We start from the raw sequence: 14,528 nt of genomic DNA on the forward strand, positions 1-14,528 counted from the left end.
GTACAATTCCTTCAGAATATGCATGACTTACTTTTTATTTGATTGGCATACACATCCAACTGTTATTCTACATGTAGACATAGTTAAATGTAATTTACACAGAGAAAATTAGGTTGTATCATTTAACTGACAGTGAGATGATGAGCACATCTTTTGCTGGAGAGAAAAATAGCTCTCCTCCTTACATTTGTTTTTTCAGGTCCATTATTCAGTTTACATTACTGCAGTTTCATCTCTTCAGCCAACATTCTCTGTCAGCAGTGGTGTATGGGGGAGTTTTTGTGTTGGCTATGGTAAAACACTGCTGTAATTGGCCTCCAGGGTTCAAAGTAATCAAAAAATAAATATCCACATGGGGTTTGAATGCGTTTTGGAGATGTCACCAAGTATAAATAAGTCAATGCTATAGCATGCTACTCCTGGCTTTCATCTATACATATTTCTTGAAGAAAGAGAATGCAAGAGTGCAACAGTCCCTGTACCTACCTAACTGTGTTGGTAAAAGGCTCTCTAGTGATTGACTGACAGATGACCTGTCCAATGGGAGCTTGGCAGGGTGTGAAGTGGCCCAACTGTTATGTCAGCTTCGTGCTTCTTTTCTGTCAAACACACATACACAACTAGTTAAGTCACCATGTAACTGCATGTGCTATGTATGCATAAAGTAAACTGCTATGGTCTTGCGACCATTTTCCCCATTTTTTAAATAAATGGCTGAGGAACCTGTATCTGATTGAGTTGTGTGTCCAGTGGGGATATTATTCTCTTCTCCAGTCTGTGTTAAGCAGTCAGAGTCACAGCATTCACACAGACCATCATCTCCATCTGCAGCACGCCAGCTGAAAGACAGAGAAACATCCTGATAAGGCGCCTTAGCTGTGATGTTCCAGCTAATAAAACACTATTTACATCAGTGCATGTTAAGCTAAGCTAAATCTGCAAATTGCATAAGACCAAATCATGATGAACTGATTTGAAAATAAAGGTCTCCAGCAGTTTTGCAGCCTAACCTGAATGTCGGCCTGTGGAAGAAGCAGGCTTTATAAAGGTGGCTATGTGAGTTTTGTTTTAGAGCAGCCCTAAGGTGGCAGCTGATGAACATCTAGAAGAAGAGAGACAAATTAATAAAGTACATTTGATCCAGTAAGTAGCACCCTTTGTGCTAAAATGATTACTTAAAACAACTATTATCATTCAGAAAGTAATTAACCAACCACTGTCCAATGAGGTGTTGTTACCTGTTCCCCAGACTCCTGCTTGAAGTGAAAGGCTTGGACACTGAAGCATAGTCTGTTATCTTGCTTCCTAAGGAGAAATTTAGATGAAGACCCCGGCAATACACTGTCCATAAGACATCTGTAATGAAGGAGCAACAAATGTTTCAGAAACTGCATCAAATTTACACATGATGAGTCCAACCTAGTTTCATTCTCTACCCAGTCAGATAAACACTGGAAGAAGACTGAACTTGGCTGAGGATCCATTCAACAGATTTAATGTTACATGTGGATTGAGAACTGTGCCATATACACGTGTTGTGAGGTCCGTTTTATGTATTGAACTATCCATAATTTCTCCCCTAAGTATTATTTTATTGAGCTACTTATGTTTTAGTTAGGAGGAGACACTGACCCCTGCTTGGTGACAAACTTGTAGCTTGGCAAGGACAGAGGTTCAGGCTTCAGCGTGGCCACACAGGAGTCTACATACACAGTTAGAGGAGGGTGCAGTGGGGCCTCTACACTGGCCTCCAAAAACACTGCTTCCCCCTGCTGGTACTCTGTAGAACTACGTATAGATGTACAGTCATCTGTGAAAGAACAGACACTTTTTTCAGTTCCAATTTCATATTAGTTAGAATAGCATACTGCCACCTACTGTTGTTAGAGGAATCGTCCACTTATACAGTCTAGATTCAGTATGATAGTAGTTTCACCTGTCATGGTACGAAGGGAGAAGTGCAGAAGGCCAAACACACTGATAGTGGATGTCATGGGTAGCCAGGTTGGGGTTAAAGGTGTTGCATTCACTGTCTGCTTTCTGTTACACAAAAATAAGGCATAAATTATACAAAGAGCTGATGGCAGCTTATTACAACAATTGACTTTGCTTGAATAAATAGGACACAACATAATTTCACTTGAAGAGAATTCATGCAATAATACGACACCAGCCTTACCTCTTATAGTGGCACTCAACAGGTATGACAGTAGTTGCTCCCCTTACTATTGCACTGCCTGAAGAGGTAAGAACCACAGCAGGAAACAGAAACAGCTGGTTGGAGTACACCAGCCATTCACCATGAGCCTGGATTGAGGCAATGATAACATTAATTAAAAAGTGGATAATGTCATCACGTAGTTATTTGTGTATATAACTACACTAATAATTATATTACCAGGGTGCATTATACATATGAATACAAAAATAAGTGGTTAGTTTCATTTGTATCTGTGAGGCCAATTTGTGCTTAATTATTAGCAAAGATTGTCACCGTCATGTCTGACAGATATGTCGCACTCTCCACACAAGAGAAACGTAATTATCTCAGTTGTCTTTTTGGCTTTTCCCTGTTAACTTCGCCCCCTTTTCTTACACTGGACTCAGTCCCACATTGTTGTAGCCCGGCAGAGATGACCATTGCCTGGTCAGACATTTGTTCCTTTGGTCCGCATGACCTCTCCTGTGTTGATTTTGCACCAAGTCGAAGATGGTCAGGTTTGAACGGAATCCGTCTCTCCTCGAAAAACTGTCGCTTCACGGTTATTCTCACTTTGACTTCTCCGCATTTTATTTCGAGTCCAAGGCTTTCCAGAGTTTTTTCGGCAAAAGAAGCGATGCCCAAACATAGCAGAACCATGAAAAGTGAGACCAGCTCTGTGTATTTTACTAAGAAGGCCATGTTTTGAAGAGAAAACAAGCTAGTGAGTGCGCGATTCATCAATTAGCGCTGTTACAATCAGGTGTATCGTGTCTCGTGCACTTATGCTGTCTTCAAAGACCGCCAAAAACATTGTAAGTCAGAAATACTCATAAAATATACAGCATTATATCAATAATAATAATATATATTATTATCAGATTAATTATGCTGAACAACATTATATTAATAATGCTATATATATTCACTACGACTTTGTTGGTACTCATTTATGCTCATCATTACTGCAGCTTTGTCCCACTGCATGTCCACAAGTAGACAATTAACATCTAATTGAGTTTTTTTGTTTTTTTTTGTTTTTTTTTCCCCAAGATGAAACGGAAGAGTTCCTGAAGGCATCGCCGTCAGTGGAACCAAAGCGGAACTCAAATATTGTTGCAAGTGCACCGTAAGGACGGTAATTGCAGTTACACCAGGCGACTTTCGGACGAATAATCCATGTTTATGAAAAGCCGTGAAGTTTTTGAATGCAAATGCAATAGGTTTAATGCGAAATGTGTGCTCGGTAGAGACAAGCTGTAAATATGGATAAAAGGCTTGTAACTGCGGGATCTGAAGAGATTGACTGGGGAGGAAGTAGAGCTGAAGAGGGGAAGATTATGAAGAAGAACAAAACTTTATCAAAGAATGTCCACACTGATCTTCCTAATCCACTTTCAGATCCTGTGAAATGTACTCTGATAAAAGGAGACTATCTCTACTTCCATTATGGCTGTGATGGACAAGATGACAGAGGCTGGGGATGTGGCTACCGCACCATTCAAACAATGTCTTCCTGGCTTTGCTATAACTGTTCTCCACCTAAGTACCAAAACAGACCTCCACCGAGCCTCCCGGAAATTCAGCAAGCCTTGGTTTCAATAGGGGACAAGCCAGGCTCCTTCTCGGGCTCCAGGGAGTGGGTAGGAACATTTGAGGCCTCCCTGGCCCTTGATTGTTTTTATGATGTTCCCTGTAAATTGGTACATATTAGAGGTGGAGCAGCAGAGCTGGAGCAGGTTGCAGTGGAAGAGCTCCATCAGCACTTTGAGAAGCATGGGTCTCCAGTCATGATGGGAGGGGACAGGGACAACTCCTCTAAGGGGATATTCGGGGTGTGCACTGGGGACAAGGGGAGCTACCTGTTAGTCGTTGACCCTCACTACTATGGATGTCATCTGGAGAAGGCCGAGCTGCAGAGGCAAGGGTGGGTGGCCTGGAAAAGAATATCATCTTTGGATCAGACTTCATTTTATAATCTGTGTATGCCTCAGACGGCCAAAAAATGAATGTAAGCTAAATGGCAGACCTATTTCTGTCTAAAAACTCTCAAATGAATTTATTTGTGAGGATGAACTGTAGCAAATTGTGGGACTTTCTCATTTAGGTGACTTGACTGAGTCCTAATGTGTGACAGACAATCTTTGCTTTGTCAGTATGTATAAAAGTATAAAAGGAGTGTCAGTGCCATCTTGTGGATGAAATTATTGATTACAAAATGTTTGAAGAACAGAGGGATAAAACAACCTGATGGAACAGTTTCTTCATTATTGTTCAATTAGAATCCTGTTGAATCTCAAATTTTCTTTGATATACTTCAAGTAGCTAGTTTATATTCATTTTTATTATATCAAACTCTTGGTGTGAAGATATAAATTAGGGTAAATGTTCAAAAATTGTGAATTAGGATTTAAATAGGACGTGTTAGTGAGAGTGCTTGTAGTGCTATTTAATATTCTTTAGGCCACTTGACACTAGATTTTTTTAGGACGTTGATCTGACTTTTGATAATCAATAATTTAAATAATTTTTCAAGCAAAAATTCAAATGATTCTATTGTCCCTGACAAAACTAGCAATATGCATATGTTACTTTTGGTTTCTGCTATATTGTAATATACATTTCTTTTTTACTATTCCTTGACTTTTAGAGTAACCAGTAATGAAAATAATAATGGACATCAGGACTTGAAGAGACAGACTCTGCAGTTTCTCCTTTATTGCATACAATAAATAATTTAGCAACACAGTTCTGTGTATATTTTTAAGCTGCAAGAATCCCAAACCTTTCTACAGTGAATAGCTAAATTTCTAATACAACCTAATCTTTCATTATAAGAGAGATCACACCCATTTTACTTTAGCTATCTGGCACACAGTCATTATAAAAAATCTGGAAGTTCTTGTCCACATCCATCCTCCCCTTGAGGAACTTCTCCAGGTTCTTGAGAGGAACTTCCACCATGTGGTTGTTGACACGATCATTCAGCCCATAAGCTGCAAACACAGGGAACTTGTAGCGCACAAAGTATGGCGCATTCTGGTCAAACTCTGTGCAGCAGTATGCCGACCACATGTATTCCGGTACAGCCACCCGGTCCAGGTTGTTGCGACGGATCGTGTGCCCAGAGGTGGTGATCCCGGTGACCACAAACGCTTTGCCACGGCAGTAGTTGTTGAGGCGTTTGCGGATGAGGTCCTGGTGTTCTGCCCAGGGACCCAAGTTGAACTCTCTGATCTGAGGTACCACGTTCGTCAAGGTGTAGGTGGAGGCTTTGTCTAGAGGGTCAGCTTGATGCTCATCAGGATTTAGTTGGCCACGTTCGTACTGAACCACATCAGCATAGTCCTCAAGGACTGCTTGGGTGTCCTCAAAGTTCATATGCATGCTTGAAGATTGTGGGAAGGGCTCCATGTTACTGCTACTTTTTTCTGAGGCCAACTGTAGGGGTAGAGAATAGAGTCACAATATTGCTAATAATCTAGTTGAAAAGTTAAAGCAGAAAATAACTTTATCTATCAGATTATTTCTCTCATTTGTACAATTTTCCAAATTAACAAAAAACATTTTCAACTGTGCTAGAGCATACATGTTCTGCCTCATTGAAATACCATTTATAGCCGATAAAGTACCTTATCTCAAGCTTACTTTGTTGCCTGTAGTAACAGTAGTAGCATTACCAAAGCTCTCTAAACTGCTTGTTAGGTGTGAATATATGAAATATTTAGTACACTGTGTCTATATGCAGAGACAACACAGTCTACAATGGATTTGGATTGAAACGCAGACTGAAAACCAGCATAACAAATAATAAATAACATTTCAATTTAGATTAATTTAAAAAGTACACTCACCTGGGGCTCAAACATCCAAGGGAAGTCCACTTTCTTCTCCCCATCTGACTTCTTGAACGTATAGGCAGAATAGATGGGGATGTGTCTGTGGGGGTCGTACAGGGTGACATAGCGGGGTTTATCCTCATACCTCTGGCAGATCTTCTTAAAGGAGTTGCCAAAGTAGCCTCGAGGTGGAGTGCCCATGTACAGAGAGTCTTTACAGCGTTCCACATGGTTAAAGTCCACCACCACTCCTGCATGGACCCCTGGTAGCAACACACAGATCAGCACAGCCATGACAGCTGCTAGGGTTAAGGCACAGTTTGCAGACGTAGGTATCATCATTGCAGCGATTTTTCTCTCAATCTTTCAACTTCTGTGTCCTTTTAGACGTCTCTACTCCTGCCCGTATGTCTCCTTCTCACTTGTAACACACCACTGCGAATCCACTATTGTCTAACAAGTACAGCCTCTGTCGCAGCACTATCAGACTCAACATTTCCCTTCTTGCCTCATCTGTACCTCGAGCAAACTAGTGCCCCATTGTAAAATATTTTCCATATATTCAAAGTGCCACGAGTGCCGTAGCTTTAATTCAAAGGTGGTGAATGTTATCTGTCATTAAGGGCATTTTATTACTGTGAACTGCAGAGGAAAAATTACTTGCTTGATACTCTCTTAGGAAAAATGATACCTGTCTTTGAAGCTTAGCACATATTACTTAAGTAATGATGTTTTGTTTTTAGTTTAGTTTATTTATTTTTGTGTTTAGATAGATTGATACAGCATAAGAATGAGAATGAACATTTTAAAAAAATCCAGGTCAGGAAAAACTCAGTGTACTAACATGTTAGTCCATGTGTCAGAGAAGAGAAGTAGCTGTGGCTTTTTGGGGGGGGGGATAAGAGTATTAAGTTTCTACAAACCATCCTCAGTCCACTCTCTTCACTCAGTGTGAATACCAACAGTCTAGAGTTTATATGTCATTAGAACCACAATAGCAGCAACTCAAAACCTTTAACACTATAACAATGTCATTGTTTCATGTAGGCCAGTTGGAAAAATATCAAAATATAAAGTGATAAGTATGAAATCAATACTTTAATGCCCTAATTTTAAAGCAGTTTTCATTGAAATATCTTACTTTTGGAAGTGATAATAAATAGTGCATATAATATCACATAAATGTTCTTGAATGTGTTCAAATAAAGCTTCAAAGACAAATTAATAACACTTTCCAAAGTTTATTACTGCAATTACACAAAGTTTCTTACATTTTCAGTGAGCCTTATGTCCAGTTATTTCTAAATCAAGCATTCAAAAAACAGTAAGAGCACTGTTAGTCAGTCTATGTGTATTATTAGAGATACAAATTTGATGTTTCTGCAACTTTATTGAGCTCCTTCTATAGGCTATAGATATTTGTCACAGGAGACATGTTGATATTTCACAGTAAGAAAATACATGTGTAAATAATCAAATGAACAATGGCTGGATTCCATTTAGCTGCTTCAGTTTCAGGATCCTGGTACTGTGCATGCTTGCTCACTGTTACACTGTGATCACTACTGGCCCATTTGAACGGAGCCGTAGTTAATGCTTTTAGTAAAACCTGTGCTTTTCATTCTACAAGTCAAAGTCTCTGCTGTGATTAAGGTCTATTGAACAAAAAGAAACCGAACATGTCCAAGATAATTAAGGCATAGTGGCACATAGCTGCCTTATAGCTAAATCTTTTCTTATTTGATGTTACTTGATGCTGGTGGGACACAGTCACTGACAAAGATCTGAAAGTTCTGGGCTACATAGGTGGTCTTCTTGAGGAACTCTTTCAGCTTCTGCACAGAGATTTCCACCACTTCGTTGTTGTCCTTCTCATTTAGGCCATAGTGAGCAAAAGATGGGAACTTATAGCGCTCGTCGTAAGGCGCGTTGTGGTCAAAGTCAACACAGCAGTAAGCTGACCATATGTACGTTGGCACTGCAATGCGATTCATGTTTTCACGGCGGATCATCTTCCCCAACGTGGTGATACCTGTGATGATGTAAGCTGTTCCGCGGCAGTAGTTGTTGAGCCGTTTGCGGATGATGTGCTCTTGTTTGTTCCAGATTATGTTGTTGAAGTCGGGCACCATGGGTACAACATTAGTCAGGGTGTAGGTGGAGGCCTTGTCATCGGGCTCCTCGTGATGCTCGTCTGGGTTGAGGGTACCGCGTTCGTAGAGGATGGCATCTGTATAGTCTTCCAGCACAGCTTGAGCATCTTCAAAATTCATGTGCATGTAACCACGTGGGAAGGGCTGCATCTCATCTGTGTCAGAGGATGTGGATAACTGTGGAGGCAGACAGACAGTGCCGGTGCACATGAGAGGATGAGGATACAACAGTAGAATGTGATTACATAACATCTGCATGTTTTGAAGCTTTTGTACAACAATTTTAAAAAATGGCACTTTTCCAGTTTTCTTTACCTGAGGTTCATACATCCAAGGCACATCCACACATTTTTCCCCATCTGTGCGTTTGAAGGTGTAGGCTGAGTAGACAGGTATATGGTCCACAGTGTTGTACAGAGTCACATAGCGTGGCTTCTTGTTATAGATTTGACAAATGAACCGGAGCGAGGGGTTCTCCAGTCCCGTTGGTGGTGTTCCCATGTAAAAGAATTCTCTGCACTCTGGAGACAGCACTTTTTCCACTCTCCCTCTTACCACTGATGTTATTAAGCTGACAAGCAAGAAAGCCGTCTGTACCCAAAATGCCATTGTCCGGAGGTCTCTGATGTCACTCTGATGAGATGATATATGTCAGGGATGCTGCTGTGAGCTGTTACAACGATGAATGTTTCTCTGTACCTGCCTGTGGAGCTCAGTAAAAGAGCTAACACAGGTTTGACACTCTGCTCTCTGTAATCAGGACTCAGTATGCAAAACAACACACTTCTCACACCTCAGCAGATCCACCCACAGCTAAAGGAACAGCTACAGTAAGCAATGCAGTCAAGTAGTCTTAGAAAATGCAACATTTTATGAATGTTTCTAAGCAGGTGGGAAAACATGATATCAATATTTGAATTTTTAAAAAGGAATCTAAAGGAGAGTATAGGGGCATTTTCTGTGTATCAAAGGCAGCCCTTATGAAAAGCCAACAATTCATTCCCAGGGACTACAAACAGGACTGATGGCCTTTATTCGATAGGAGACAGTGGAGACTGCATAAAAAGAAAAAGAGGGACAATGGCTGGCCAAATTTAAATTTAGGCTTACTTTTAAGTTTTATGGTATGTATTCTAAAATTTTTATAGGCCACCAGTCTGTCCCATAAAACCATAAATGGTGAGCAAATATGTAAGGAAATCTACATAACATATATATGGTGTATAAGGCACCCAAGAGGGGGTTGGCAGCTGGCTTTTATGTGCAGTCCAATCAGCTGACATTAACACTATATAGTGTGACTGATTGTATTGACAGCATAGGTGCTACCTTGGCAGTAGTTATTGAGCTGTAACCAAATGTTTTACAAATAAGGATTCTTGGAATGGACTGAAAATTAGCAGCGGTGCATTGGTCCTGAGTGTAGATGGAGGGATTTATCCCGTAGGCAGAACTGATGCTGGTCAGGGTTTAGCTGGCTCCACATAGCATTTGACTAAACTACAACAATGTATCTTGTTCAAACAGTGAAGCCATGATGTATGGTGTTAACTGACTTACAGAGGGATATAAACTTCTTCCAGGTACTAACTTGCTTGAGGACGCTCATCTCTTTGACCTGTTGTTGTAAAAACCTTTAGATAGTATATTTGAAACAAACACCTCCCCAAAAACATCATAACTGCAAGATATTCTGCAGGAACTAAAGGAATTAACAGGACATCATTTTACAAATGACTTATGAAAACAAAGACAGGTTCATAAATACAGGATAATCTCACTATAAAACAGGTGATGAGAAATCAGAGGAAGAAAGTTAATGGAGACAGTACATATTTTTGTTTTTTCTTATTTAATATAATTCACATTTTTTGCAGATGTGTTATTAATATGAAACATTGTCAGTGATCACTGATCTTTATTGACAGATTTAGTAAAGAAGAAAAAACATATCCACAGTAAAAGTTCTAAGTAATAGCCTGTTTCATGAATAATTCATAATCCATTCAGAAACAAGTGCTCTCACGTCATCTAATTATTTTCACTATTTTTACCAGTACAATTTATGAAGGGCTAGAGTATTGTGCAGTGTAATACATATCTCTGATAGATATACTTATTTTCCTCAGTATCTTTTTTTAATTTAGTTTGCTACACAACTACACATTCATTTGTTCAGCATTGCCATATACAGTAACAGACATATTACTTTGAAGCCAAAATGAGGTAGAGTGTTTCAGGAACATCCTTCAAATTTAGTTTCAACACCTGCACCTTGAAATACAGATAACTAGGCCGTATTTGACTTAACATGTTAGAAGATTCTTCTCTTTGAAATACACCTGACATGAATGTATGAATTTCTGTAGCATAATGCAACAACAGTACTAAGTGGAACAAAACAAACGGTTAAAAATTATCAGGTAACTCTGCCTTGAACTGAGATGCTGGGTTAAGGGGGCAGAATAACCCTGATGATGTCATCAGGGTTATTTTGGCTTTGAGACTAAACAGGTCGCTTGCATGAAAAACTCAAAAAATCATTTTCCTTCTGTGTGATTCTTTGGTTGTGTCGGTCATCTCTTCTATGGCGTGCATATCCCTACTGCCAGGGTGAAATTGCTATTTTCACCATAAAATGGTTTTTATCAGGACTACATAACACTGTCTCTATAGAAATTTACTTAAGTCAGGCCTGTATGTCAGGCCCATTTAGCATACTGCAAGTCTTATGCGTGTTGTTCAACCAGTTGTTCATTCATACTGAAACACTGGTCAGGTCTCTCCTCTTCTTCTTGAAGGGGTTTTCGGACACACAGCCCTTATAGAAAATAGTCATGTCGCTGTCTGTGTCTGTCTGGCTCTTCAGGAAGCTCTCCAGAGTCTTCAGGGGGACTTCCACCACATTGTGGCCAGTCTGTTCATTCAGTGCATAGCCCCCATAACTAGGGAACATAAACCTCACCTCATATGGTGAGTTATGGTCAAACAGCGGGCAGCAGTACGCCAGCCATAAGTATTTTGGGATTGCAAGGCGGTCCCTTTTATCTCGCTGGATGATCGCCCCTGAAAGAGTCACCCCTGTCACCATGAAAGATTTACCATGGCAGAAGTTATTGAGGCGTCTGCGAACTGTGTCCAAGTATGGTTTCCACGAGGTATCCAGGACGTCTGTGATTAATGGGACTACATTGGTAAGGGTATAGGTGGAAGATTTGTCATCTGGCTCGGCTTGGTGCAAGTCGGGATTCAGCGGGCCACGTCTGTACTCCACAGCGTCTGTGTAGTCCTCCAACACAGCCTGGCTGTCCTCAATCAGAGGGGGGGAGTCTTCAGTAAGGGGAAGTGCTCTCATGTTTCTACTCTCATCATCAGAGAGTAACTGTAGGGAAAAGCAGAGGAGGAAAAAAGGAAGTATTATTCATTTTGAAAGTGACTGTAGCCCAAGGTCTTTTTTTCTGTTGTGTTTAATGACAGTCAGACATTGCAGATCAGGAGTCACTTAAGTAGAAATAACAGCTTGTCTTGGGCAAAACAGCCATGCTGAACCAAATAAATTATTGTAACTCTGTACCTGAGGCTCATACATCCAGGGTGTGTCCATCCTCCTCTTCCCATCAGACTTCTTGAAGATGTAGGCTGAGAAGAGGGGGAGGCGGCGACTGCTGTCATACAACGTGGCGTAGCGCAGTTTGTCTGCATACTTCTGGCAGATCCTCCTCAGGCTGGTTCCTGTGATCCCTGCAGGTGGTGTCTGCATGTAGAAAAACTGGCTGCAGTCTCTGAAGCTGTTTGACACGGTGGCACTCACCAGGGGGGATGCCGTCAGCAGGGAGAAGGACAGGACGCAGGTGCAAAACAGATGCATCCTCACTCAGCTGGAGTAGATGGAAAAATAAAAGGGAATCAGGTTATTTTCTCCTTACATGGCTTTAACATGTCCTGCCTCATACGAAATGTGAATGAAGAAATTCCACGTGGTGATGAGGAATGTTCTGTTAAATATGTCGTCCAGTATTGGTGTTGCCCTCATGATCTAGTAACGTGTATGGACTGTTGGACAGACACTCAGTATGCAAACCAGCAGCAGCTCAGAGTGAATTTATTGGCTGGATAGTTAACTTATCTGGTTCTACAGTGTCTGCGCAGCCATGCAGCCATGCATCCATGCACAGGCTTCTGTTAGGCTCTGCCCATGTTCTAACTTACCCAATAAATTCACTCTGCTCACTGTATTTTCCTTATTTAAGACAATAAACTAATACACTTGTGGCCGTTCCTCTCAGCAACATTATGCACTCTCTACTGTATAGCTTACTTTGCCTTTGCATCTGCTCATGCTGTTGTGTTTGAACCATCTGTGTCAGTATAAACTGTACAAAACCAGGAAAAGTCCCTGGATCAATAATATGTTTCTTTTTTTTAATAGTAGTCTTCAGTGTTTATGAGAGCAATGAAACTTGAATGTGCCAGCAACTTCTGCAAAATGAATTAAAGGATGTCATTTCCTTTTACTTTAAGTCTTGCATGAGATATCTGAGATCTGAAAATGTTACTTGGTGAATATAATGGCATTTTCTGGTATTTTGAAAGCATTAATGCCTACATTGAAAATACAGTGTTCATTTTACATTTCCATGTAAACACGTCCTGTACCACCTTGTCACCTTGGCCCCTGCTCAGACTACAGGTGGATTTATCTGATAAGTCAATGTAATGTTAGACCAATGTCTGGCAAATAAAATGCATTTATCATTGGGAATCATCATCTGTCACTGACATCAGATTGGATTCAGTGAATTCAGATCATGTCTTCCTGAGCAAAGTGATTTCTGTATCTTTTTATGTACTTGTCCTATGCAGATTAAATTTGTGTCATCATGGTGTTTGTTTCTAATCTTTTATCTCTCAGAACTGGGAGCTTAAAAAACACTACAGCACATTTGGTGAGTTTATGATTGTTGTACTTAAAAACACATGCATTTTCTTCAGCCCGAAGTGTTAGGTTACATACAGATTATGCAGTATATTGTTTGTGTGATGATATCCAAACAATTTAAACCAAAACACACAAATATTTAGTGTGAAAATATTGCACGGTAAGTGGCAATACTGTAGTTCAGTTAGAGAAGATGACAGCTTTCACTACACCATGGTGTTTTTCATTCTAATGAATGCAATAGCACAATGTTATCTGCAGTATCATCTCAGTTAATAAATGAAGTGATGTCACTGGTCAAACCAAAAATACAAAAACAAACCAGCCTTCTGTATTCTTGTACCTCTCAGATAGTATGGCTGCAGTATGGCTGCTGCTGGCTGTGCGCCACTCAGCCCAGCTCTGCTGCACCACAGGCCAAGCAGAACAGAGCAAACCTGCAAGCACGGCACCTGTGGCGATCAACATGTACACCTGGCAGTAGAGGAACAACTCCTGCACCCTTTGAATTGCGGAACTGCAGAGGAGGATTAAAGATGCATGAAACCAAACATGACGTTCTCCACCACTGTATGTATCCAGTGAAGCTTTTGTCATGGGGAGCAATACAGATGTGGATCCTGACCTGAGCACCACATCTCTCTTAGCTGGAAGTACACGGTCTTTAGCTACTAAGACCATCATGGGCCATCATGACAAATGTCATTTCAACAGCTGTGAAATCATGGCAAAAATAACAATGTCATAGTAATTTCAGGCAGAATAAATAATATTAAAGTCCCTGAAAAGGTATTTTTCTCAATCAGCTCCATACTGTGAGCAATGGGATCCTATGTAAAAACACAGCAGTCATAATACACAATAGTTAGTCATGAATATTTAATGTTATAGAGATTTATTAAATATCTGGGCTTTAAACTGTAATTCTAGCCTTGAATTCCATATAAGACTTAGACCAATGAAATGATGCAGAAATTATGCTAATGTCAGAATGTTCATTTCTTCTGGCTGTAATGTGGGTAATGCTGTCTCTGAGAGACTGTTTTCTTTCCACTTCAATTACAGTGTGAAAAAAAACAAACCCCTCAACCCCAAGTTTGTTTAGTCTATTATGAGCCTTCCACTGCAGCATAACAACCAGACCAAACCAGATTACAGTAAATTCCTGGCCACCTTTGGCACACATTACATGCACAAAGTTGATCTGGGTGGCAGAGTGAAGAGTGTCACCTCTGTGCAAATGTGCTGGATGGCCATGAATCTGTCTAAATACCGAGGAAGCTGCAAGAGCATGTGTCAAGAGTGCTGAAGTAAAAGCCCAGCCCAATAAAGTGATTATTATTGTATATATTTGTCTGTGTATACTATTTTTGAGTGCACCTTGCTGCACCGTGGGT

General features: G+C 40.4%; 4 protein-coding genes across 4 annotated transcripts; 1 reads left to right on the top strand and 3 right to left on the bottom strand.

Annotated features, from left to right (window-relative positions):
* Window positions 1-10: 10 nt before the first annotated feature.
* On the bottom strand, window positions 11-2,964 carry LOC108902169 (zona pellucida sperm-binding protein 3). The gene is made up of 8 exons (XM_018703916.1): window positions 2,597-2,964; window positions 2,180-2,307; window positions 1,937-2,040; window positions 1,633-1,810; window positions 1,239-1,356; window positions 1,011-1,102; window positions 724-839; window positions 11-599 (listed from the first exon to the last, which is right to left on the bottom strand). The coding sequence occupies exons 1-8, from the start codon at window positions 2,939-2,941 to the stop codon at window positions 511-513; spliced, it is 1,170 nt and encodes a 389-aa protein (XP_018559432.1). The 5' UTR covers window positions 2,942-2,964; the 3' UTR covers window positions 11-510.
* A 351-nt stretch (window positions 2,965-3,315) lies between these two features.
* ufsp1 (UFM1-specific peptidase 1 (non-functional)) lies at window positions 3,316-4,948 on the top strand. The gene has a single exon (XM_018703920.2). It carries the CDS (start codon window positions 3,466-3,468, stop codon window positions 4,207-4,209), a length of 744 nt encoding a protein of 247 aa, XP_018559436.1. The 5' UTR covers window positions 3,316-3,465; the 3' UTR covers window positions 4,210-4,948.
* LOC108902170 (endonuclease domain-containing 1 protein) lies at window positions 4,904-6,396 on the bottom strand. Its single transcript, XM_018703918.2, has 2 exons — window positions 6,055-6,396; window positions 4,904-5,641 (listed from the first exon to the last, which is right to left on the bottom strand). Exons 1-2 carry the CDS (start codon window positions 6,379-6,381, stop codon window positions 5,060-5,062), a joined length of 909 nt encoding a protein of 302 aa, XP_018559434.1. The 5' UTR covers window positions 6,382-6,396; the 3' UTR covers window positions 4,904-5,059.
* A 1,367-nt stretch (window positions 6,397-7,763) lies between these two features.
* LOC108902171 (endonuclease domain-containing 1 protein) lies at window positions 7,764-8,822 on the bottom strand. The gene is made up of 2 exons (XM_018703919.2): window positions 8,508-8,822; window positions 7,764-8,369 (listed from the first exon to the last, which is right to left on the bottom strand). The coding sequence occupies exons 1-2, from the start codon at window positions 8,799-8,801 to the stop codon at window positions 7,776-7,778; spliced, it is 888 nt and encodes a 295-aa protein (XP_018559435.1). The 5' UTR covers window positions 8,802-8,822; the 3' UTR covers window positions 7,764-7,775.
* Window positions 8,823-14,528: the final 5,706 nt, after the last annotated feature.

The sequence above is a fragment of the Lates calcarifer genome, linkage group LG14 (assembly GCF_001640805.2).
Source record: "Lates calcarifer isolate ASB-BC8 linkage group LG14, TLL_Latcal_v3, whole genome shotgun sequence".
Classification (NCBI taxonomy): Eukaryota; Metazoa; Chordata; class Actinopteri; family Centropomidae; genus Lates; species Lates calcarifer.